This window comes from Branchiostoma belcheri, unplaced genomic scaffold, assembly GCF_001625305.1.
Source record: "Branchiostoma belcheri isolate BF01 breed outbred unplaced genomic scaffold, Haploidv18h27 scaffold21, whole genome shotgun sequence".
NCBI lineage: Eukaryota > Metazoa > Chordata > Leptocardii > Amphioxiformes > Branchiostomatidae > Branchiostoma > Branchiostoma belcheri.
This window is the reverse complement of record NW_017803602.1, coordinates 3,110,633-3,137,180: the sequence shown is the minus strand read 5'-3', so window position 1 is coordinate 3,137,180 and position 26,548 is coordinate 3,110,633. Positions and strand designations below refer to the sequence as shown.

At 42.7% G+C, this 26,548-nt stretch overlaps 3 protein-coding genes and 1 pseudogene across 4 annotated transcripts; 2 read left to right on the top strand and 2 right to left on the bottom strand.

The window, feature by feature from the left end:
- Positions 1-5,129: 5,129 nt before the first annotated feature.
- Positions 5,130-7,828, bottom strand: LOC109469848 (rab-like protein 3). Of its 2 annotated transcripts, none has more exons than XM_019768590.1 (3): positions 7,654-7,828; positions 7,231-7,297; positions 5,130-6,392 (listed from the first exon to the last, which is right to left on the bottom strand). In XM_019768590.1, the coding sequence occupies exons 1-3, from the start codon at positions 7,811-7,813 to the stop codon at positions 5,903-5,905; spliced, it is 717 nt and encodes a 238-aa protein (XP_019624149.1). In that variant the 5' UTR covers positions 7,814-7,828; the 3' UTR covers positions 5,130-5,902. The 2 variants fall into 2 exon arrangements, with proteins under 2 accessions (XP_019624149.1, XP_019624150.1); XM_019768591.1 differs by having other exon boundaries at positions 7,231-7,294.
- A 2,058-nt stretch (positions 7,829-9,886) lies between these two features.
- On the top strand, positions 9,887-11,350 carry LOC109469652. Its single transcript, XM_019768187.1, has one exon. It carries the CDS (start codon positions 9,887-9,889, stop codon positions 11,348-11,350), a length of 1,464 nt encoding a protein of 487 aa, XP_019623746.1.
- Positions 11,351-13,735: 2,385 nt separating this feature from the next.
- LOC109469651 (oxygen-dependent coproporphyrinogen-III oxidase-like) lies at positions 13,736-23,676 on the top strand. Its single transcript, XM_019768186.1, has 11 exons — positions 13,736-14,080; positions 14,759-15,407; positions 15,647-15,877; positions 16,119-16,302; positions 17,395-17,455; positions 20,783-20,886; positions 21,066-21,156; positions 21,548-21,658; positions 21,818-21,973; positions 22,445-22,523; positions 22,975-23,676. The coding sequence occupies exons 1-11, from the start codon at positions 13,921-13,923 to the stop codon at positions 23,045-23,047; spliced, it is 1,899 nt and encodes a 632-aa protein (XP_019623745.1). The 5' UTR covers positions 13,736-13,920; the 3' UTR covers positions 23,048-23,676.
- Positions 23,677-23,714: 38 nt separating this feature from the next.
- LOC109469743 overlaps positions 23,715-26,548 on the bottom strand; it is a 6,067-nt pseudogene continuing 3,233 nt past the window's right edge.

Sequence of the window (26,548 nt, the reverse complement as noted above, 5' to 3'; positions counted from 1 at the left end):
CAACGACTTGATAATATATACAGGAAGCGTCGTAGTGGGGAAGGAAGAATTCTGTACGTCATATACACAAACCGATGATATGCTTAAGCGCTTATATCATATAAAAAACATAAGTAGCAAATATACAAGACCTGGAAATAATTTCTACATCGCAAAGGAAAAGGGCACATATAAAGCAAAAAAAATGTACATGCAAAAAATACATCGAATTTCTTCACATATATTGCATGACAATGTAAACTAAGCAATAACTGATAATTTCAATCTGAAACAATTTTGTACAGAATTCTTCGCAGTGTGTGAGTTGTTGAAAGACTGGGTGATGTTAATAATGTGCTGAGATTGAGAGGTACAAATGGTGGATAATAGGAACAACATGTAAGCGACATTCCAACAGAATAAAACTATTCCGTTAGGCTAAAATACAATTTCCGCAGGGACATACATGACATGCCAGGGATTCCCAACCAGGAACATACTTTCCACTCGTTTATAATTAGACTCTGCAGAATGAAAGTTCATTGGAAAGGTTTTTTTAGCTTTTAGTCCAAAACACGTTTCTAAAAGTTGAGGCAAGTCTGAAGCCAGTGGGTCAGTTACCCGGCTGCCATGTGATGTGTGCAAGATCAAAATCTAAAGAACTTAAAGCTACACTCCGAGATGTTTTGATAAACAAATAAGTTGACGTTTTTAAATCTGAATCTTGACAGAAGTTTGAGAATCTTGTACAACATTCTGAATGTTTCATAGGCTTTCTGAACCTGAGTCTCTAATGACCAACCTGTTCTGTGAATGTCATTTCCCAACTGACAAAAACTACATACAGTTCAGTCGGTCTATTTGTCTTTAGTCTACACCGAAAGGTTTGCTACAAAAGCGCATGTTGGGTTGTAAACTGTGGCTGGTAAAGTCGTTGCAGCACAGATGTATGTGAAGGTACAGCAGGTTGCCGCCGATGTGTCGTTTTTCATCTTCATAATTTCCCAGGATCCCCCGCAGCTGCTACAGTTGTTCCGAGCAGCTGTTTTGTTGACGACTGTGGGCCACTAAATCATCCAACATATGCATGAGCGAATGGTTTAAAAAAACTGTCCAACTTTTCAGATGTTCTATCAAGAATAGTCATTTTGTCTTGCCTAACTAGTTTTTTTTTTAATTTTTCTGGAGATGTATTGGCAGAAGAAGTTTCAGCTTTGACCTAAGCCACCTAACCCTTACCATTAGCCGTACAGGTTACTAGTATTTACTGCTAAACTCCGTATAACTAAGTACTTTAGACATAAATTAAGCTACAGTACATTTTACAGGTATACACGTATTTTTTTGTTTATTTTCCTTTATTTACTTGTTATCCATTAAAGAGGTTCTGAGTTGTACAGCCCCTTTACAGAGACTGTTGAATCAACCACCAAAATCGTTGACTCGGCTGCTTTGATCATCCTGTATTATACAAACCCATTTCAAATTATATTTTTAACATCACAAAGAAACGAGAAGAAGCCGAACCTCTGTATTAGAGTAGTTTTAGAGCTGTTTGCACTACAAACATGTATATTACCCATTTCATATGTTCACCTGTACTTAGCCCGATAGGGCATGAATGTACAATAAAGGTTATAATACGCAGTAATACGCACTCGCAAGTCTAAAACAGAAGTATGTTAAAGAGATGAAGGACAAGTTTGTTCCCGATAGGGTAAGGTACCTCCCCCTCCCCTGTACCCCTATCGCCTCATCTTTGTTTAGACAAGGGCACAGGGATTAGACCTGTTGGACTGTTTCATTTCAAACCTGAGCTTGACAGGGTAAATAACGGTGTGGGTGATGGCGTGACGTGTCGGGCTGTACCTTCTCCGCCTTCTCCTGCAACTCGAGCTAACCTCGATAAGGACATCACCTGAACGGCCTCTCACCTGCCGTGTTACTACTTCTTCTGACCTACTTACGACTAATAAGAAAATATCCGTGTAAATCTTACTACAAAGGATGAAAGTGTGAATTATTTGGTACGACTTTCAACGATCCTAATGTTAACATCCTCACGTTAAGTCGGTTTATTTCAGCATCCTTTCCCGAGGTTTCCCTTTTCGACCTCATGCTTTACATTTTCGTTGGCCCAAGAAGTCTGGATTGCAGGCTTCGTCAACTTCGCACAATGGCTAAGATAATTCTGGATGTATAAATCACTCAGATTTGTTAAACTAGCGTCGAAAGAAGCATGTCGTTTTAACTTGATACCGTGTGTAAACGTGTCTGTCTGGAAACGTGGTTACGTAACTTTCTGCACCCTAAATAGGGCAAATCTATTTTACAATTGCTCTCTATCCTTCCGTGTATTTCTTCCTTAGTTTCCTTGTTGTTGGACAGACAGCTTCCCAGACTTCTTAACTCAGAGGTGTCATGGCTTGAAACAGCTCTAAACCGTGTAACGGGATAGCCTGTGGACGGGGCAACTCACCTGCCCCGAGCCGCTATAGGTTCGCAGTGGCCCGGAGACGTCAGGCAAACACGCGCCTGTATCGGCGTGTGTCTCAGTCTACTGACACTGTAAAGCCACCTGGCTATTTACCCGGCTACCGGGCTTGCCGACCCGTCCCTACTGTTTGTGTTCTATTCAGCGGTCGAGTGGGAAAGTTGGAAGGGCCATAAAGGTCTTTGCCATAAAGGGGCCCTTAGTGAAAGGTCCAGGCACTGAGATAACACACAAACCTCCTTAAAAAAACTGGAGAAAGTTTGGATGTATAAAAGACCACCTGGGCTACCATGGCCACACCTGTAGAAAGGTGTGTTGCTAGAAACACACCCACGTACGTGTTAAAAGGAAAAGTACAGGTAAAAGGTGTGCTAAGGTAAACCAAAGACACGACTAAATTTAATGGGACCTTTGCCTCGGCAAAACCACAAATATGTCCAAAGTCACTCCGGTGTATTCAGGGTCACAGAAGCATTTCTTTCACACCCAATCAACGCGTGAATGGAGGCTGTCCACCGTGAACCAGGTAGTTTACCTGGCCTTTGTTCCAGGTGTTTTCCTTTGGTGTTCTCTTACCTGTTCCGTGACAGACAGAGAGCCCGACACCTGCGGGTCAGGTACAAGCTCATTGTGCGCGCTTAAACAGGTGGGTTAGGGGGAAGAGGGAGACTTTGTCAAGGTCAATCGGCAAGGTCAAGACAGAGTGTGCACGGGAAATAGACAACGTTCAATAACAGTTTGCATTCCTTCTCTACAGTTCAGTTGGGAAATGCTACAATCATTGATTCAACTGGAACATGTACACACCTACATCAGCAACGGACTAACAAATAAACAAACAAAACGGCGAGTCCCTGTTTCTCACTCAACACCATCAATATTCCCGATACTGGCCACATTCCCCCTTAACTTGCACCCTTAACTTGTCAGACAGGTGATGCATTCATGACTACAGACTAGCTCTGAAAATATCCAGACCAATACTGGCAATGTGTATGCAAGTTATCAGCAATGTCCTAAAAATCATATGTCACTTAAAATGATATCACAGACACGTCGACAAGTGTTCACCATAACATCGTTTTATACCACACGTCTATGTTCTAGAGAGAAGAATTGTTAATTTTTTTATTACACGCACCACAAGATGTAAATTAACAAAATTTAAGATATATATGATATATGTAACAAACGAGTATTTTTTCACAACTGAAATAGAAGAAACTTCGTATTTCAAACAGCGCAAATCCCGTCCCATCCCCGGCATTGTTAATGTAAGTATGAAGTAATCCGCCATAGGGAAGAGATTTGTGATCTCGCCCCACCACACCCATCCGCACACAGAGCGTGTTCATTGTTTCATCGGACCGTCCCCTGTTGTAACCAGACATTAAACCGCCCATAAAAGGACCCCATATCACAGTCAACCCGGCGAAATCACCCCATCTTTCACAGCAGCGCACTTATCAGCATAACATCCCGCCATATCAGTAATATAGTTCGCCATGACAGAATGATATGCACAGCCGTGTCATTGTCATATCTCATGTTCATAACATTACCTTTGCTTTTCTAGCCACAGCGTCTTCAGGGTCCGCCGGCCGGCCGCGGAAACTGGCCTCTTCTTTGGTAGGAGGCGGAATTTTACTTTCTTCCCGCGGAATTGTCAGAAAAAACAGCCCAAATGTGTCTCCGTCAATGTGAGATAGCGGAGAGCGACAGTCGCGGAACGACCATACGCAAATGACATGAGAACGACAATGACAAGGAATTCAATTCTCTTAAATGCTTTCCCCGCCCAGGAAGAAGCACATTTTACTACAGTGTTTTCCCTCTTTAATTCGGAGAAGGTAGGAGAGAAAATAGTCCCCGCTTGGGGAAGGTGTGGAAGGCTGTGTGGATGTCGACCCTGACTGCATGCGCCACAGACACGGTGACATAGCTGCCCTTGTCAGGGCGTGGCACAGACTGGGGACGGTTCTGTGAAATGGCAGACTGCAGAGGGACCTATTATCATAATAACCCTCTGGTCCGGCCAAGGGAGTCCAAATCGCGTATCAATGACGCCCTCTAGCGATTGAACGTAGAAGTGACAAACGTCACCTCTGCTGCTGATTAGGCAGGGGATACAAATGTTAAAAACTGTTAATAAAGCAAGCTGTAAAGCTATGTGAATAGTTCTCACCATTCATTACAAGCACGGTCTGACAATGAGTACTTATATTGTTATAACTACTGTGATTGATTTTTTTTAAATGACACATTTCCTCCTGAACACAGGTCCCCTTAACGAATATACACATTGCCTTTCCAATCATTAACTGAAATGGATTCAAAACAGAGAGGATGACCCATGTGAAGGCTCACGTGTCAAAAGTGTCATCTAGCCACCTGCATTTGAACACGACACACTCATGACACCATCAGTACTGTGCCTGGAGGGTACAGTGTGGGGAAGGCCCTTCAGCACTAAGGAGAGGGATGGTACTGGATACTACAAGGTGGGGGAAGGTCACTCAAAAGTAATGCTGGGGAGATTTTTTTAGTCATCCTGGCAATGAGTTCAGATAATACTGTGATAATAATGGCTACAACATGTCCACAGAAATGACAAGTGAAGTGAACATTTTCTTTTATTTCATACTACATAACAGCTAACGACCAATACCAGTTCTGCTGGTTTCCATTGCATGTTTTGATTCCTGAGGTGCCATGTGATGTTGAGAGGAAAAAAGGTACAGTTGTAGTGCTTGCTTAGGTTGGTCAAACAAACTCTTTGAACCAGCATAGGGAAGAATATTGCCATTTATTCAACTACAAGGACATCGAAGAAAAGTATTACTATACAACCTTACATTTTGACACCAACAAATGACATCCATGTCCGTCTTGAAATGGCTCATAGGCCACAGCAAGTTAATCCTATGGATGATACCCACACATTGGTTTGTGCCTGATTAAAAAAAAAAGAAAGAACTTTCATTCCACTCTGGCAATGCCTTGAGTGCACTTGTGTGTAGAAGTGTCCCTAGTGAGGTAGTTGAAGTGACATTAGGCTATAGCTACCACACTAAGAAGAATATTTAGGTATCTTTTTTTGCACTCTTGCATTAGATTTGGTTTCTGTGCTTCAGAGGATGTCATCCATAAAATTCACAAGCTGTGGTCTACGTACTTGAGCATATTAGCAGTACTATCTGTAAGACCTTACATCATTTACATGAAAGAAAAACAGGTAGGTCAGGTAACGTGTAGAAGTTTTACTACAATTTCAATACAAACTAGATATTATTATCCAATATATAGTACAATGTAGTTGGATATATGTTGATATCATGGCACATGTTAAAAGTGACAAAGATGTTCTGTCACTCAGTGTAACAGCTATCTGAGCAGGTATAAGAACTATTTGACACCGGTCTGACTCCTTCAGTCCAGTTTTTCTTGGAGAAATGTTGGGCTAAAAGTCCTTGTCATGGAAGGAGGACGTCTTCTCTCCTGAGACCCTAGCCGCCCCCGGGGGTCCTGTGTGTAGTACCTTTTCTCAATGACTTTGTCAAAGAACCTGCTGAGTTTGACGGCGTTGGTGGTTCCTGCCGCCAGGTGTTTGTTCTGCATACAGTCCAGGTTGATGAAGTCTGCGCGACACTGTCCCGCCACGGACGAGCTGCGAGACAACACTTCCTCCAGGTTGTTGTCGGGAATGCGGTCCATCTTGGTCCCGATCACCAGCACAGGGAGCTGGTTCTCCGAGAACACCTCCTCGTCGTAATCAAACTCCCCGTTGTTCTTCTTCCCCGCGTCCTTGTTGAGGACTTCCCCGAGCCAGCGGCGCAGGTTTCCCTGGGACTTCCGATTGGTCAGGTCGTGCACCAGAATGAGGCCGTGGGCGGAGTTGAAGAACACACTGTGACTCAGACTGGAAGGAGAGCAACGGAGAAGGAACCAAAGGTTTGTTTGTCATACAGCAAAGACACAACAGGTCTTTGTATGGTTACTCTTTTATTGTTTGAGAAGGTTACTCTACATGAGAAGGTTATTCTACAGGAGGTTTTATAGATGACCTCCCCTGCAGAGTCCAGATCTAATGCGAGAACACAACAAAAGCAAGAAGAGCAAAAAGAGCAAAACAAAAAACACAACATGCCTAAATTCAAAAAAAATAGAAACCACAAACGTTGGAACAAGAATGGAAGAATGGAAGCAACAAAACATGGTATCACAGCTTACAGATATTTATTCCGGTATTCAAGAAGTACAGAAAGTGACAAAAGAAAAGAAACCTGCAGTGGGTGTTGCTGGAAGACAGATGAAAATTTCCAGACTATGGATGATGTACAAAATAAATGACTAATAAACTGGAAGATGTACCAACCACCAAGTATCTAATACCAGTCCAGAAAAGAACAAGAAACAGTCATGCCTTTAAATATCAGAATTATCTTGACCAAGAATTGAAGTTTTCAAAAGCTAATATTTTCCAAGAGACTATCATAGAGTGGAATTAGTTGCCACCAAGTTAGTACAGTTGGGGCATCATCAGTCATCACTAGATAGCTTCAAACAACTCCTGCAGTTAGATGACCAAAGATTGGGTGTAACAGGTCATTGGGTGTAATAAGTTAGCTGCTGCCGCGCCGCGTGCCTGTGAAGCTGGTGAGCTATGCTGAAAGGTGGTTATACCAGCTATACTAAATACAGATACAGACCAAAGATGGCACATCTTGAGTCATCACAAGAAAGTTGTGAGCCGTTACCTGTGGTTGATGGAGCCTCCCACGTCCCACAGCTCCACACAGAACGTCTTCTCGTGGGGCGTCCCTTCTCAAGTAGACATGTGGGAGAGATAAGACGTTAGATGTCTCACCAAGACTCCTCCATGACTCGCCAATGACTCACACAGTCAAGCTTAAAGTTAAAGCTTTTAGCTTTCTTTACTAACGTTAGTAACTTTCTGGTAGCTTTCTCTAGCTCAACTTTGACCAGGTTTATATAATACTGCCAATAGGCAAACGTCGTTGTATTTTGTTTAGCTACGTGCACAAGAAAGATTATGTTGCACAGCCTACCAATACTTGATACTTGCATGAGCATACATTTGATCACAGGCCACTGACAAAATTTTGTCAGAGTAGGTGGGGGGGGGGGGATACAGAGCATCTGACATGAAAAATCCTTACCTTCACGATAATCGTGCAGTTTGACGTCTACATTGCACCCTATCGTCCAAGCAGAATTGCCCATGGCTTCTCCCTGACTTATTAGATGTACAAGAGACGATTTTCCCACCCCAGAATCGCCAAGAACAAGAACTTTGACTTTTTCTACGGGCACCGCCATCTTGAACGAAAAAGGGTAAATAAGAGAAAAACTGAACACCGGTTATCATGCTTTTCTTTGTGCATTACAGGAAAAGTAAAATGTGTTATGTTTTTATTCAACTTTTCCGTATGTACAAAAGTAGCGCAGCTATGTATGTGAAAATTATGTGTTTATTTCGTACAGTAATTTAGCATTTCAATATACTCAAACACTACGACATATCCTCGGCCACATTGACAACAGTAACTTGTATGAACGCCGCCTATTGGAAATACTACAAAGTACAGCCGATTCCTTCTTATCTCTGGCAAGTACTAAGTAGTTTTTCGCCATCTGCCTTGCATATAACATTAAATCGAATACAAACGTAAATAAAAAAAATAAGCTAACCTGGGACTTTTGACCTAACTTTCTGTCAGCTGTGCAGTATCGCCGACGTGTCTGGCATATGGAAATGAACAACAGTTTGAGCAAGAATGTTCAGCACATCAGGTACAAGTTACACAAATCTACTCATATCATTGTATATGCAGGATCGTCATCACATCATATTTTAATAGATTGAAGTGTATCTTGATGTTTAATTTGAGCAGATCTAGAAAGATATGAAAGTTTCTGCGTCCGTTCCGAAAGTTCGACACTTTTATATACTTCCCGAACATGGGTTGACATTAGGCATATAACGTTAGATATGAGAAAAGAATGGAGTGTTATGGTGTCTTGGCTTTCATACTTAAATCTAGATCTACTCCGATTAAAGTGGATCCATTTACCAGAAAACATGCCGAGGAACAATAGATCTATAGTGGATAAGTGTTGAAACGATTTTGATGTGATTGATTATTTGTGTCCTGCTTTATATGAGAAATGACCCAGTTGCCGGTCACTGACCCTTGTTAAACAAAGATACTGCAAACATGCGAAAACAAGACATGAGGTACAGATCTAGATCGGTCATAACATGTAGTCAACAGGCTATCATACTTATGTCCCTGTGAAAAGTATAGGTTTCATTTTTACACATTAGTGGCGGTTGGGATTCTAGTCGAGCCGACTGTTGCCCAACTCTGAGACAGGGATACCGGCAGCAGAATAATCAAAGCCCGGGTATGTATGTATGTGTATGTATATCATACTCACGTGTAGGTCACTGTATCAAAACGTGCCACAGTAGTGCGACAGACAATTGATTTTTTTTATTGACAAAACGTATGTATGATCTCAATTTGACATCTGAAGCTTGTGACAACCAAACCGTTTCTGTGAGAAATTCACGCGACTTGGTCCTTGTGTTGACGTACGTGTTGACTGTGTTTTTATAAATCATTTCTAACGAATCTAAATTCAGTACATCAGGCCTAAGCTGTAAGTATTAGTGATTGTTTATCTTGAGTTGTCATTTGGTCACGTGATACGGCGTCCGTAAATTAGTCTGGGCTTTGGCACAAATATTAAGTAGACTGAAAGAGAGTGGGCAGTATCACTTTACTAGTTTCAAGCTGAACAACAAACGAAAGTCGATAACGTTAGAAAAAGACACGGGGACCGTCAGTAACTCATACTCCATTTGCTATTGTTGATGAACGACGCCTGATCATCAGCAGCCTCCATAACTAGTCCCCGCAACGCCGCGCAAGAACCACGGTCAGCAAAGCCAAGACGTGCGGCAGGAGCCACTCGGCGTTTCGATCCATTCATCAAACTTCAGGTATAAATAAAAGCTCGCATTCTTTTATCGGACGCACCAACCTCTTCTGTTAGAAAACTTTGTTAGTACGCGGTACGTAAAGCCATTAGGATCTAATTTACGGACACAATTATTTCAACTACAAATACAAACCTTGAAGAACCTAAAACTGCTTCAACGGCGAAAATAGAAATCCTTCAAAAGCATCAAAGACAACTGGCGATAAGGGACTGTAAATCTTGCAGTAGAAAAGATCCGTCGTCACAATGAATCAGATATCTCAGTACAAAGTTGGCATTGTACTGATTCTTGCCTTGTCAGCGGTATCTAATCTCTCAGGATATAAGATGTGCTTCCCCACGTGCCAAAGAAGAATACTATTGTGGTGCGTACCAAACAGCAAGATGGTCAGCGACAATAATCGTTATGGTCCATCTCTTATCAGATATCAGACGCAGTGTATTTTGTGCCGCAACACTTTTACTGAGGTTACAAACGGCGCAACAGGCAAGTGTTTTCCTGGTGTGGAGAAGCTCGCTCTGAAGGGTTTGCAGTACGGGAGGATATCGTCAGAAAAACTAGCTCCACTCGCCACTTCTTCCCTTATAAGTCTTTTTCTTATTGGTGCAGGGATAACTGAAATTGACAATGCTACATTTAAAGACTTTGGCGAATTGAAAAATTTGAATATGGATGATAACATGCTAGGGCACATTCCCAGAAACTGGTATGGTGTGAAAAATTACCACCTCGTCCGACTTTCCATTTCTAACAATAACATTGCTAGTTTAGACCCAGCATGCTTCCGAAATCTGGAGAAGCTGGAGTCGTTAGATCTACGAGGAAACAAACTGCGTGAAGTACGCAGCCAGTGGTTTACTGGGCTGTACAGTCTAACAAATCTACTCTTAAGTGAAAACAAAATTGAAACGATTCCGCCCAAAGCATTTGAGTTTTTGTGCCGCCTGCAGTTTTTGGACTTGAGTAACAACGGCTTGGTTTGTTTGCACAGAGAAGCAGTCCTGTCTGTGACGAAACCGGTTAGAGTCGTCTTTAGTCGATATAGTCCTGCCGTTTCCAAAGTATACTCTCTTAGTCATGATATGGCATGGAGCGTAGTGCTGGGAAGGTGTGACAGCACAGAGCAGTGGGCACGGTTTGAGGCAGTCGGTATGGTGTTACGTATTACCTATGAACCCGGACAGGACAGGTTTGTTATTGACTGGTTTAGCACGTCAGCAAGTGCGCACAACGTCCCGAGCGGTCCGGATCCAGACTTTTGTAATCCGCCCTCGGAAAGGTTTTGGTCGGGTCGCTTCACGACTTACTCTTCTTTCATCCTCATAGCGGAGAACAGTGAGAGACAAGTGAAGTCGTCTTTTCCCACTCAATGCCTAGAGGCGTGGGAACAGCATGATGGTATACACTTGACTTTGAGGAGATCCAGTTTGAAAGTCTCCGTCATGACAAGAAGGCAGTTAGGGGCTCCCAGGGCGGAGTCTTTGAGTATTGTGGCAACGACACGGAGTAGTCAAAATGTTGACTCTGAAAATACAAACAAGGAAAGAGTGGAATGTTTTGCTCTCAATCATAAGTACAAACACATTTCATCCTTCAATGTGACTGCAACGAAGCAAGTAGATGACACGAGGTGTTTTCTGAGTGAGACAACAGAAACGAGTACGATATTTAATAGATTTAGCACTACCCATGTAAGTAACGACAACAGAACTCAAGCGTCAGAAAAACAACGTCCTCATCTTCAACAAACTTATCATTGGGCCCACACATACAGAATGCCACTGCTGAGCAACATCTGGGTCGCCATACTTCTCTTCCATGCCAACTGTAGCCGATGTAACTCCTGATGGAGTTATCCGAACTGATACAGGGATGACTCTGACCATAATCTTAGTATTGGCAGGTCCGGTTATTGCTGTATGTTTCCTACCGTTTTTGCTCTACGCAAAGAGACGTAAAAATAACCGGGAACAACACAGACCAAATGTTCCTGTACCGTGCCAAAATATGGCAAGCTTGTGGGTTTTACAGAATAACCCGATGTACACAAGCGTTGCGCAAGAAACGTGCGGGACAGCTGAGAGCACACGGGACGATAGCGGACACAGTCACGTGCGTGAGAAGGGAGCGCGGAGTCCGTCAGGCCACCACTACTGGGAAATAAAAGACGGAGATGTAAGAGAGGAGAATTATCGACGGCGGGATTCTTCTTGTGATGATGAAGAATGCGAAGAAATTAATGACGGAGACATCAATAATGAGTCTGGACAAGGTAATAACGACGACCCTCTGACATTCTATGCCGCTGTTGCTGACTTACGGGTGCCCACAAATGGGGGTGCAGGGATATCGCTTTACACGATAGACACGGAGACGGTGGGCTTTGTTAACTTCAGATTGGCCAGTTTGTCGGTCTCGACACCTTTTAACCAGGAAGAGACAGGTTATGAAATGGCGACTGAACGCACGTGTGCAGGCGTATCAAACCATCAGGGCATCTGCACAAATCAAACATTGGATGATGATGCGCATGGTAACATGGAGGAAGGGAGCTCGAGGGAGAAACACATAGAAAGACGCCTTGGCACCCATAATGACGAGAATGAAGTCAAACTTAAGCAGGAACAGTCTTGGAGGTAAACAATATGAAAAAACTACTGTTATTACAAATATATGATTATCTTTGTTTACTTAATGATATCAAAAATATAGATTATATTAATTTTCTTTGTCGTATATATTGAATTTTATCAATTCTTCACTGCTATGTAAACAGCATGATGGTATGATAATGTCTGAATTGTCATGGGCTGTATTATCTTCGTGGCGTTTATATGTTCACTGTATACGCATTATGACTTGTACATAGTAGTTGGCATATAGTAGTTGGTAGAACGTATTTGTGAGTAGGTAAATTCATAAGGATTCAATTAAACAATCTAACGTGGTATCCCAGTTTGTGGTGCAATAATTCATATATGCATTATGATTGTGACTGCTGACGCACATCCTGACCACTTCCGCCAGGAAGGAACTCAGACAATCTAATCATGACGTGTTTCTGAACAACCACCCGTCATGCCCTCATTTATGACTAGAGCTCGTTACTTGCACTATAGCCGAAAAAACACAGACTTGTCCTTAATTTTCTGGAAGATCTATGAAAAATTGTGATAGCCTCATTAGCCTGAACTAGGGAATCTCCTAGCATCTTTCGATAAGACACTAAAGTTGGCCAGCCCGTATTAAACCGGTTGGCCCCGGCACGGTTGGGGCTGATCAATGAGAAAATTCCTTGCTATACACCTAGTTCTGGTGCAGATCCTTCAGTGACAAACCGGCAAGGCAGTTGCGTTCAGCCGCCACCTATATTAGGCCACACCGATTTGATTTTATGGATGACATCCTCTGAAGACTCCCAAACTAGTATATACATGTAGTGCGCGCGGGCGAATAAAAAAAATTCCGGCCAAAAACAAAAATGCTACTAAACCATAGGAATACAAAGCTGGAATTGTGAATTTGCGACAGTACGTAGCGATGTATACGACAAGCCGGCACATGCTGGCTTTTTTGCGGCATTTATGAATTCGTTACTGTGCTCTTATGTACTGAGTTTTTGAGTTACAGGAAGCGGAATTTCTTGTTTTTTTTTGTAGGAACAGGCCAAAATCAATGCGCGCGTGAACGTCATCCATAAAATTTACTTGGTGTGGCCTTAGGGGCAGGCGAAAATCAATGCGCGCGCGGATGTCATCCATAAAAGTAAGTCGGTGTGGCCTTAGGAGACAATGGGAGACACAGGCCAAGCAGATCATACGGTGGCAAGGCAGTATCCATTGGCCAGAGCAGTGTCCATTAGCCACCGGTGGCTACTGGACACTCCTCTGGCCGACGGATACTGCCTTGACACCGTATGGTCTGCTTGGAGATTAACACAGTACTACTGAGTATTGATTGTAGTCCAATTACATCCTAGCTGTAGACAATAACGTCGCCTGTCAATAATACAAGAAATTGCAGCATCGTGGTTTGCTTGGAGGGCGACAAAGCACCATTTAAAGATAAACATTGCCACAGCTACTTAAGAAAGGAGAGCTAGTTGAATACTTTTACCGACCAATTTTCTTTTTGTACATATTAACTAAATTGTTTTTGGTGCTACTTTGACACTATCTAGATTTTTTTGACAGCAACACGCTACAATACAGGTTGTGAAGTTTTGACGCCCTCATAAGGTTAGGGGTCAACTGGTCAGTACCCGGAAAAGCCATGACATACACCAAGGAGGCGTGAAAAATCTCGGTATACGTGCTCTGCGCCACGTCTTTATAAGACAGGTAGTAATATACCGTATCAGCAGGTTATCAGACATTCCGTGTAAGCTGTAGTAGCGTGTCCGCTCCCGCTGGTGACGATGAGAGGCGTACATCGTGTGCTGGCCGGCGTCCTGCGCCGCGGACCGCCCAGACTTGGGTCCGAGACTGGGGGCGGGTGTGTCCGCTACAGCGTCAAGTTCAGCTCAAGTGCAGCAGTCGGCGCCAAGTCACACATACGGCCTGGATATGTCATCCTCGGTGAGTAGCTCTGAAGTTCAAAGAGAGTGGGGTTTGGGTCGATCATCGTTGATCGTTATAATTACGTGAACGAATTCAGTAGATATATGTGATCATGATGACTTGCAGTCTTGTACCATATGTTTGTATGATATGTTACGTTATGTATTTCTATAAGTTAATCCATGCCCCGTAGGATGATATTATCTGTATTGATCAGCCTGTATAATCGCCTTCCAGAGTGACATATGGTGCAGGTATGCGGCGATGTGTTTGTTTATACACGAAAGTGTTGTGTGGGCTGCCTATAACAACAGCACGTACTCCACGTACGGGCCTGACTACACCTGTTACGATGGTTACAGTTCTCACTGACAGGCGACAGTAAGGGAACATTTCTATTCCACTTTCCCATTGTGTTGTGGGGAAAAAGCTATTGCACTGACCTTACAGTGCAGTTACATGTTTCTACCAATCATTAGCTTTATTACCGGGAATTGCACATTTTTTTAGGGGGGGGGGCAAAGATACGTTTTTGCAATGAATTTTTGCATTTTTTGGGTGAAAGTAGGAAAAAGTTCCATTCCATGTGTGTACCAATGGTCAGCATTGCTGTTTTCAGCATAATCATAAAGAAGCCTCACATGCAAATAGTGCAACGTTTTAGTTCATCTCTTAGTCTTGTTCCAAACTCCACAGGTGCAGGATTGGCCTGTGGGACCGGTGCAGTGCTGTACTCAGCCCACCTGAGGAAGAAAACTCTCGCTGCCACTCTGGAATCTGTGTTCATGGCCCAGCCAATCACAGACATGACTGCCTTACAGCAGGGGTCAGACATGCGCAGTCGGATGGAGCTGCTCATCCTGCAGGTGCAGCGGGACGTGTGTATGGCTCTGGAGGAGCTGGAGGCTACTGAAGGTGACAAGAAGTTTACGGTGGATCGGTGGGAGAGGAAGGAAGGAGGCGGTGGGATCAGCTGTGTGTTACAGGACGGACAAGTGTTTGAAAAAGCCGGGGTCAACATTTCTATCGTACTAGGGAACCTCCCACCCGCCGCCGTGCGACAGATGCGAGCCAGGGGCAAGGATTTCAAGACCAAGGACGACAGCGGCCTTCCCTTTTTTGCGGCGGGAGTTAGCTCAGTCATCCACCCACGCAGCCCGAATGTCCCCACCATCCACTTCAACTACCGCTACTTTGAGGTGGTGGAAGAGGACGGAACTCGGCAGTGGTGGTTCGGAGGTGGCACCGACCTGACGCCATCTTACCTGGACATAGAAGATGTCGTGCACTTCCACTCCACACTCAAGGATGCCTGTGATAAACATGACAAGTCTCTGTATCCAAAGTAAGTATCGCATAAGACTCTGGTTGACACTGTCCTATTTTAGCGCCAATGTTTGCTTCTGCTATGTTACATTGCAGGATGAAGAAATTCTTATTCGGAGCAGAATAGGTGGTTATTATGGTCCCTGAGTTTCATATACATTTGTACCACCAGTGGGATACTTTCTCCTGTCCTGAATAAAGAATGTCAATAAGAAAGACAACCATGTTCATATTCTTCTTAATTTACCCTTGTGCCAGGTTCAAAAAGTGGTGTGACGACTACTTCACCATCCCCCACCGCGGGGAGCGCCGAGGGGTTGGCGGGATCTTCTTTGACGATGTTGATGAACCATCGCAGGAAGAAGCCTTCCGTTTTGTCAAGTCCTGCGCTGACTCGGTTATACCTTCCTACGTGCCTATTGTGAAGAAGCAGATGACTCGGGGCTATGGCCTGGCAGAACGCCAATGGCAACTTCTACGCCGTGGAAGGTTAGTTTTAACTATTACATGAACTATAGATCAGTATATATATGATAGCCTCAGTTGTTTTACACGAATGAATGATAATAGATGTAGTCAATGGGAATTTTTAAAAAGAACAGAGTAGATGTCATATGCACATACAGTTTAACTAATGCAACTATTTCCACACTAATGTAGCATTTCAATATTGACATACCTTGTATCTTCAATACTAATCACCTGTTTATGTGTAACTTTTTCTGTGCAGGTACGTGGAGTTTAATTTGGTGTATGACCGGGGCACAAAGTTTGGTCTGGCCACCCCAGGTGCCCGTATCGAGAGCATCCTGATGTCGCTCCCCCTAGTGGCCAGGTGGGAGTACTGCCATGACCCAGCACCAGGCTCACCGGAAGCGGAGTTGATGGAAGTTCTCAAAAACCCCAGAGACTGGGTGTGATCTTAGTAGTGGCAATTTCTCAAAAGTTTTCTGCTTTTTTCATGAGGAAAATACTTCTACTTTTGTAATTTTTAACAATGACAAAGTTTTCAAAAGCCAACCTAACAATATCTCCAAATTTTTTCAGTGTAATTGTTATTCAAGTACCTTCAGAGGTTTGTCTGAGGGGAGTGGCAAAATGTTGTAAACAGCACTCTAGTGTAAATGTTGGTTGGCTCTGTGTAACAATCAATCACCCTCCCAATCAACTTCTTTAAAGCTCAGATTCGATCCACCCATGACCTGACAAATTGCTGCCTAGTTCACCTGAACCACAACATCTGACAAAGAAACCTCATCAATTCCATATAGGGGGGAAGTTGTGGAAGATTATGAATTAAGTCACCTGTGTTTAAACAAAGGTTTAATGATAGCTGTCATGGTATGCATGAATCAGTTCATTTCAAAACTGCTAAGTCCAACAACAAAAAAAAGCTGACACCTTCCGATATGGATTTGTTGAAGCTGATTTCCAAGATTTGTGGTTAAGTTGAACTAAGAAGCAATTTGTTGCGTCATGAGTGATTCAAAGAGGATGATTAGACGAGGTGTACATGTGCCTTGCCAACCATAAGTGGCATTTCTCCAAGGTAGGGTCACCAGGAGTGCTTTGATGCTAAGGCAAGTGAGAAAAACACTAGCAAACAGCAAAATAAAAAAATTCCCCAAAGTCAAATGTAGATGGACCAAAAGTCTTAGCTTCAATTTTGTCCACAGCAGTTGCTATTGTTTTCAAGTGTCATGATTTATGCTTAAAGCAATATTATTGTCAGATGCAGATATGGCATTTGCAACTGTATAGCCAGTAGGCTCCTTTTATGACCTGTAGATATTATGACATGCAATATAATTGTGATTGCGCTATGTCAGTGCACATTTTATGTCTCTATTTCCATTCAAAATGTTTACAATCTACATACATGTACTGACACCTTCCTTGCCTAGGCCACAAGCCTTTTGTCTTCTGTCATGTACAGTGTATATGTGATCTCAAACAAACTAACCCATGACTGTCAAAAGTCAAATGGTCCTTTGTGTTTTCTCTAGTGTAAGAGAGAAAACTTGCCCATCCACATGTGCAAACTTAAGTATGCTAGCAATAAAGATTGTAGGAACTAAAATGTCTTTGGACCTTTCGTTTGTATTTCGTTATGTGTAAGTTGCCTATAGGCAGCAGCTGCAATTTTCGCATGTAATAAAGATCTCATGAACCTGTGAATAGTTTCATCAGTTTGATAATTCAATGGTTAACGAAGTTCTAACTAATAAATATTTACCTGCCAACGTTTTGGTACTTTCACTACCTTTCTCACGGTATTACTTGCTGCGGTTCTTCTTCCCACGGCTAGGAGGCGCTCCAATAACAGTTTGTTAATATACCTAATAGGTAATACAGCGCCTTCTAGCTGTGGGAAATGCCCTATATCAGAGGTAACTAGAGGTCGGAGATCTCATGTCTTCGTCAGAGGTATGTTGTTCTAGAGAAATGAACATGTGTATTCTTTACTCTTTTTAATAATCAATTTGGTCTAAAGTACAAAAGAATCTCTGTTCATGTTATTATGGCGCTTTCACATTAAATTTAAGGTCTCCAGTGGACGTCATCCATAGCAATTACTTGGTGTGGCCGTAGAAAATAACCTGACACATGTCCAACCTATCCTCCCCCTGCTGAAGTTATTGTACAATCCCTCAATGTAACGTCGTTTGATCCCATTCCATTATGGAGTTCCCCGGCTATATCCAGCTGTCGGCTGTCTCCAAGCAGAAGTTGGTGTGGGAAGTACATTATTTCTAAACACAAAAGGTCCGCTACAGTGACAACGGACCCCCCCGCGAAGCCCATTAACGAACTTAACCTTGGTCTCTACAATAGTAATCTGCCTACCAAAAATTATAAACATCAATTTACATATACTCGAGTTATTTTGCTCACAAGCCACAAATACAAAAGGTGCACCTACGTGACGCACGGACCCCCCACGAAGCCGAAACTTGTACTTGACTTCGGCCTCAACAACGGTAATCTGCCTGCCAAAAATCATGGACGTCGGCATGCCTGCCAGAGTTATATCGCAAAATCCGCAGTTCCCCACACTGCGGCGAGACAATTTCATAGTCCTTCTGACCAAGACAATTACGTGCGATTCGAGCTTCCAGGCAAATATTAGGTTTTGTTCGCAAGTGGACTCAAGTGAAAGGCCAGGTTCAAGTACGGTGCAGCGCACATAGAAATGATACAACTATTTACAAATCATTTACTAATTCAGGATGAACAAGATACACTAAATGTATCTGCGCTGTGGGAAGAACAATCATTAAAACCAAAGGTCCTCATCATACAACTCCAACACGCATTTTCCATGTGTTGCACCCGCGAGATGACTTGCCTTTTTGTTATATGTTCACCCGCATAATAAACACACTTGGTGCATATCTGAACAGCACTGTGTAAAGAAGAAACGGACATGTACATACGTACACACTTACTTACCGCGCGGTCTCATTCGGCGTACATCATCGCACGAAATTTGTTAGAATTTTCAAACGGGCCGTGACACAACCAATCAACGGCAGGGATCTAACACAGACTTTTCACAACAAGCCAGCTGAATTCTGTACGACACATGCACGACTATGACTAGAATACCCTTGGTCTGTGATCGCACGGACGAATGGACCAGTCCCTTACTTTCAGGGAGTATCGTGTGATTAATTAGTAACGCCGAAGTGCATGGCGTAACTAAACGTGCGCGTGAAACACACAGGAAGGTTAAAAGGTCATTGATCTAAAACTAGGCCACTTTGGCCAAAGTTAGGTCGAGCGGAAACTAGGTCACTTTGGCCAAAGTTCGAGCGGCGAGCCATTAACTAGTTCACCATTTACCCACGGGCCATTAACCAGTGTCGTCATTTGGACTGGGAGACTGTTGGAGACTGGTAAAATCATAGTTTCAGGTATGAATGTCGGTAATTTGAGAGTAATCCCATCATATATCATGATGTTTGGAATGATGTAGTGATGAGTGTAGTCTATAGTCGCTTACATTACCGGACGTTTGATTGACGAGTGAAATTTGCGTGGCTTTGAAAATTTGAAATACATAGGTCAAAATTAATTTTATGTGTTATATAATGAATTGACTGCGTTTTATATAATAATTAGAACTGATGCGTTGATTGGAACTTTCTTTGCGCGCGTAACGAAGAACACATCCATATTTCATTCATATTTATGTTTTTGAGCGTCCACATCAGATACTGTAAAAAGTGTCAGTCACACGGGGATCATGCCTGGGATAGCGGGCGGTACGGCTGGTGAATCGCACGGCATCGGGATGTACTGTACATGTGCCACCTGTTGAAAATCCGCCATCAAACATTTACAATAAGTTGATGTCTGATCAAGGTTTAAACCAAAAAGGCAGTGATTTAAACTGTTTTTAACGCCTTTTTTAAATATTTGCACACCGCATTTTCAGGTTGGCTTCAATCCAGGCCTACATTTGTGAACTTCTACCATGAAGCTGGTGATACTAGGGGCTTCTGGCCGCAGTGGTATGTCTACTTGAATTCGAATATCTCTTTTGATAGATAGTCTGTAGTGTCACGACTAGTTATCCCTACTAATGAGAACCGAATTTCCCGGGAATTAATCTTGTGTTGGTAGTAATGACCCCCCCCCCCGTTACGTGACTGAGGGACATCTAATCTCCAAGCAGATCTTTTGGAGTATGGCTGCAAGACAGTATCAAATTGCTAGCCTCTACCAGGCTTGAGGAGGCGGCTGGAAAGAGTAGAAATCGGCCAAAATAGAGAGATAAGCATGCCAAGGAAGTTTGTCCGTTGAGAGAACAGTTCGTCGTGGGGCGGCGAACTGTTCTCTCAACGGCCAAACTCCCTTGGCATGCTTATCTCTCTATTTTGGCCGATTTCTACTCTTTCCAGCCGCCTCCTCAAGCCTGGTAGAGGCTATCAAATTGCCAAGACAGTACCATCGGTAGCGCCATGTTCAATACGCTACCGAAAAAAATGATACCAAGACAAAAAAACTATTAAAACGCCTAAAACACGTCAAAAATAGCAAGAATCTCTGCACGGATGAGGCCAATCAACCTCTGCTCGAGCAAATATTTGACAGATCGCTAAACAAATTTCACAGACGAAGGACGATTTTTCTTCACTTTTTGTGTTTTTTTTTTCTTTTTAATCATGCTTTTGTGTCATACATCACACAAGGGCCACACAAGTCCAATTTTGGTAGCGAAGCTTTCGCCGCACTTTAATAATATACAGTGGAAATGACAACAATATCTCAACGTTGTGCCTTTGGATGCGAAAGCTACAAGGAAAAATATAGACAATGGTTGCCATTTTGACCAAATATAGCCCACATTTATCTGCTGCTGGATCAATCATTACACTATGTCTACAGGCACGGAGCTGGTCAAGCAGGCATTGGAACAGGGTCATGACGTCACCGCTCTCGTCAGGAACGAGGCCAAGATGAGGGAAAAGGTCCCGGATGAGAAGCTAAAGGTAGAAAACGGTTGTATCGACCAATCAACAAATATATCAAATAGAACAAAGAAATGAAATAACTGATCATGTGTTCTGTCACATATCAAAAAGCCATTGATATATAAAGCGCAAATTTGGAGTCTTTTTACCTCCTATTGTAGTTTTCGACATAACAAACATAGACCATTTTTTTGCAGGTTGAAACTGTCGATGTGACGTCTGTAGAATCCCTCACACCTCACTTCACGGGAAAGGACGCCGTGGTGTCGGCTTTGGGGCATGTTGGAGGTATGGGATGGGCCTTGTATTAAAATTCTATGGATAAGAGTATGCCATGATTTCCTTACATCATTTTATCAGAGTTACCAACCAAGGATTGCGGTGTTCAAAAACTCGTATTTTCCTAGGGCTATCGCAGAGTGGAGCTCGCTGCCACCAGGAAGAGTAGGGGCATCATCACTGGATAGCGTCAAAAATTCTTGCAGTTAGATGTGCAAATGTTGGATTTAATGAGTGGGTGTACAAATTAAAGCTCATCTGTTACACAGAAGGGCGTTTATACCAGTTATGCAGATACATCTTATTATCTTCTGCGAGCATGTGTCAGTATGTTCTATTCTGTCGGAACGTCGACGTCAAGCATGTGACAGTCTAACAGCGAACATATCATCCTTTACAGATCTTAAAGACACCGTGACCGTCTTCGATGAGTCCATGAGGGCCATCGTACCGGCTATGAGGAAGGTCAACGTCGGTCGTCTGCTTATCTTGTCCGCATGGTTCACCTTCGGTAAGCAATTAGCAGATCAACCAAAGGTAGAACGACAGTAATCAGTTCGTCCAATAATTCTGCATGTACGTCACTATTCCATTTTCATGTGTTTATTTTACATTTATGGGACCGGTACGTTGTTTGATCACTGACACTGTGACATGGGGAACATTGCAGATGACCCCAAAGAGCCAGCACCTCCGTTTGTCATTCAAGTTCTGGGAAATGTCCTGAAGGACATAGCCAGGATGGAGACCTATCTCATGGAGGAGTGTAGCGACCTGGACTGGACTTCGGCAAGGTTTCCTGGCCTGACGGCTGGACCTGTCACAGGTGGGACAGTCACCTTCTGAGGGTGGTAGACAAGAGGGTAGTCTCGTATTCATACCATCGGGAGCTCACCGGTATCTACACGGTGCTGAGGTGTTGCCTGCCCGCTCAGTTCATTTGCGCACACCGGGAAACTTTTCTTCACTCTACGGGACAAGTCAGTGTAGCACTGAAAACACCGACTGAAAGATAGGCTACATCAGAAAAATGCCTATGTTCAGTAAGAACCGGGCTGGTAAAACCACGAATGGCCATGAATGGTTACTTGGCTAGCAAAAGGACTATAGGTGGTACGAGTATGATGAATAGATGGAAACTGAATTATGATGGTTGATAAACTACAATATTTCTGGTCATTATTTCTTTCCTTATATATGTATAAATAAAAATCTGAGATACTTTTTGCTGAAAATGTGATAGTACATTTACGTATTGTGGTAATATTGCTTAAGTATGATGATTCTATTGTCACAGAGTTACCATTTGCTGAGAAAGAAGATGCGGTGCAAGTCTCCGGCGTTCAAGGCACCATGAGCCGCGGAGATGTCGCAAGGTAAGCGTGTTCAGACGTGTAGTGGCTGTTTTCTTATTCATTCATTTATAATCATTCATCAATCCTGGATACATATATGGGTAGTCCCTTCAGCCAAATTGGCCGGCCTGGTATTATTGCTGTGGATTTGACTGTTATAATTGAAAGTGTTGAGTGTGTGTGTTCATCTTCAGACGGCCATTCGTAGATTTCTTCCTGGGATGAGAACATTAAGGAGGTATTCGTGCGTCCATAAGATCTGTTAAATGATGTCATTTCAATGAGGACCCTACACTTTTAAAGACACTTTACTCCAATGCAGTGGTGAAAGGGACCCAAATATTCATCGAATGAGGGTACAATTGTCTTTTGTGTTGTATAATATGTGTGAAATATGTTTTCCGTACTTTATGATGTAACTTACGACATTCCAATGGTCGTTAAACTCTTCCACGTTGCTTCCATGACATAGGTTCGTGCTGGCCAACGTGTGTTCCGACAAGTACACACGCAAGGCTGTCGCCGTCACCACTCTCCAGAATTAGACCAAACTAGAGTTCCAGGATCTCATACCTTCGCCAGATGATGTCAATAACATTTACGACTGACGAAGTTTAAATGTTTCTAATTAGTATGGAAATAAGATACTCCTTTCAGTGTATAGATTATATCAGTTGATCATATCCAAATAAAGCTGTTCTAGCATTTCTTCATAAATTGTGCAAACGCGGCCCTGATTTTAATAAATCATGTTTAGTGATGTTCACCTTCATTTAAGTTAACTTCCAAATGCGCTATGAAATTCCCGACCGTTGCCAATATGAAATGATAACATTTTCTCATAAAATTAAGGCCTCTATTTACAAAATTGATATTTGTTGTTGATGTTCCTCCCGTTCTTGATTTCATATGTCATAAATCTAAAAATAAATAAATGGTAGTTTGATGAGTTATTTTTTCAGGCTTCACGATATCTAGAAATGACGTAACTGTAACCAATGCTTGGAAATGGTATAAAAGTGAGAGGGCGATTAGACACGAATGTTTCATCAAGACTTTGATAAACATGAGTTTCAGCAATTATAGTAGAAAAACTAAAGGCTACACAATGACCATAGAAAAAGAGTTTCAAATGTGCAAAGTTTTACTAATAAAGCATACACCGTTTCACCAATTAAGCATACACATGTGTACGTCTGTTAATGTGTTTGTGTATGTTTGTACGTCTGTTTGTGTGCACATGTATGCGAGTACGCCTGTTTATTCACGAATCCGTTAAACCAATGACATTATACGAACTGTATAATGTCCTTGGGTAAACCCAAAGAGTTGAGAATTACTATTTCTTTCTTTTGTGGTGCCGCCCGACCTAAATACATTATTTCATGACAACTGGACTTAAACATATTTCGATATTGTCAGGAGCCATTCGGTAACATAAAAGAAACTGAAAATATTTTTTACGATGACTAGCAAATTAAAAGCGACAGTAGAAAATGTCACATATTTTAGCCTTAAGTTTCTTACTGTATATAACGTTAAGTTATGATTGTTCTTCGTAGACAATCTTTTGGTTGTTTTGGACCGACTCCCCTGGCGCCTATATTTCATTGGGATAGTACAGTCTTGAAAAGAAATGAGAGCCAAGAAAAGAATGTCTACGCTTCTGCATGGTCACTATTATTTGCTTCATCTTATACAATAAGAACGTATGTACCATCAAACGGAAAAGGTATTTGTTGCGTGTAAAGCTTGATACCCATTTAAGCATATTCTGTGGCAAGTCAATTTTCAATTTGGTCTAAAGGTGTGCAGGCGTACGGTTCCAGGTTGTCTTCCTCCTGGTCCTCTCGGTTTCCACGTGATACACGTTCGCAGTCCGATGTATCCCTGCGGATGTCTTCCAAATCGATGCTGCTGTACGGCTCGATATGCATGGAACCGTCGATGGCACCAAAAGGCACAGTCAGGTACGGTGTGGGCCCCGAGTTCTCGGTTTGTTCAGTCGCTTCCGTGTCCTTGTTAGCGTTGTTGACAGCTGATGCAGACGATTTGTACATCCGATTGGAGATCAGCTGCGTTGAGTCGATGTTGACTCCATGTTGTGTGTGGGCCAGATTCTGTCCTGCAGAATCGTCCTCAGTTTTGTCTGTCTCTTCCTTGTCCCTGACGCCGTCAGTGGCAGGTCCGGAGGGTTGGTACATTTGGTTACTGATGAGTTGAGAACTGATGATAGCGTTGTGCTGTCCATGGACCGGGTTTTGTCTTTCTCTTCCGACATGTCGCTTGTATATCACAACCGCTACTATTGCCCCAGTTACTAGAACTACGAAAGCAACTGTAAGTCCGAGAGGTGTGTAAAGAGAGGCCTCCTTCTCCACGAGGTTGATGGTACTGCCCACGGTACCAGATGGGGTTCTCCTAGATTGCGACGTCATGGCAGAAAGTGTCATCCCAAGTGATTTTCCTGGGAGCGAGATGGTTTCTTCCCTTGAAAACTCTGCGGAAGTCATTGGGATTGGGGAATTCGGAGAGGTTGTCAGTTCCTCAGAGGAGCAGTATGGGTTGGTGTGGAGCGAAGGAAGTCGCGGCCGGCCAGTTCCGCCGGCGACGCGCAGCGAAGATGACGAACCTGTCTGTAAACTGTGAGGGGATCCCAGGCGTTACAGACCAGCCATCGCATTCTATCGTCACAGACAAAGGGGTTGCCTTTGAGAAGGAAGCTAACATCGGAGGCAGGAATCTTGTTCCAACGCTCTTCCAATACCGTGCTGATCTGGTTGTCGATGAGGTTGACTAGTATATTTGCCACTGTTTGGCTGCGACTGATCATGAATACAACCTCATAAGGAATCGCCTTCAGTTGATTGCTCTCCAAGTCTATCCGTTTCAAGCTGATGAGGCTTTGGTGACAAGGTGCCGATGATGTTGTGATCGCACGCTAGATAGATCGCAGTCAGGGCGGGCAAGCTGTGGAAGCTGAAGTCGCCGATATGCCGGAGGCGACTACAGCGGATGGCTATCACCGTGATGGCCGGTACGGAGGAAAACGCACCCTTTCCTGGAGTAGAAGGGACGCAGAGAAATTGTCAATGTTTGTACTATAATCACTTCCTAAAGAATTCTTTTTTCTTTATACTTAATCAAAATGTACACCGGTGATTCTTTGCAGTGATATCTTTCACATTGCACATAGCATGTAATGGGCCGGGATATTACTATGTAATAAATAAAGATTGAATACATATATCCTACCCCTGAACTGCGTTTTTAAAAGATTACATCATTTTAAACCTGCAGCTGTTCTACAACCTTATGTCTTAGCAAATAATGATAAACATTTTACGACTGTTGTATTATAAATCTTTTTCATTCATCTAACAAATAATTATTTGTGTAGATTGTATCAATTGACGATCATCTCTACTAAAACATTGAAGTCCTGCCTTAGCAAATAAAGCGATTGTAATGTTTTTTTATCAATCATTCAATTCCTGCTCCGATGTCAGTTTACATTAGGGCATGAATCCATAAGAATTTTCCCTGCACGCTTTACCCCAATTTAGGGGTGTTGTGCAGTACCCAAACAAGAACAAGAAGAAGAACAAGAACCACTACGATATTCTTACGTGTTTTCATTAATTATGAGATTTAGGTCGTTCATTTTGCATAATTGATAACAATGTCAATAACATTAGGTGTTCCTCTCTTGCATGGCCACGTTTTTATATACTGTCAATTGATTATCAGGAAGCACCATTATTATGGGTTCACCACACCACGAAGTGGTGTGGTGAAACCATATTGCTTTTTCTGATGTTTCTTCTTCTCCTTCTCCTCCTGCCATTTCTTTAAATGGATTCAGCTTCTTCATTTTAGGGCCTAAGGTCCTGAAATTTGGTATGGAGGTACAGTGGGCAAATACCCCTAGGCGTTTTTTAAATTTTTGTGATACAAGCTTTTACAATCGTTTTATTTGCTTTTTTAGCGGTCCCCATAGGAAAGTACTGTGCGGGGGCGTACGCGCGTGACGTAATAAGAAAGAA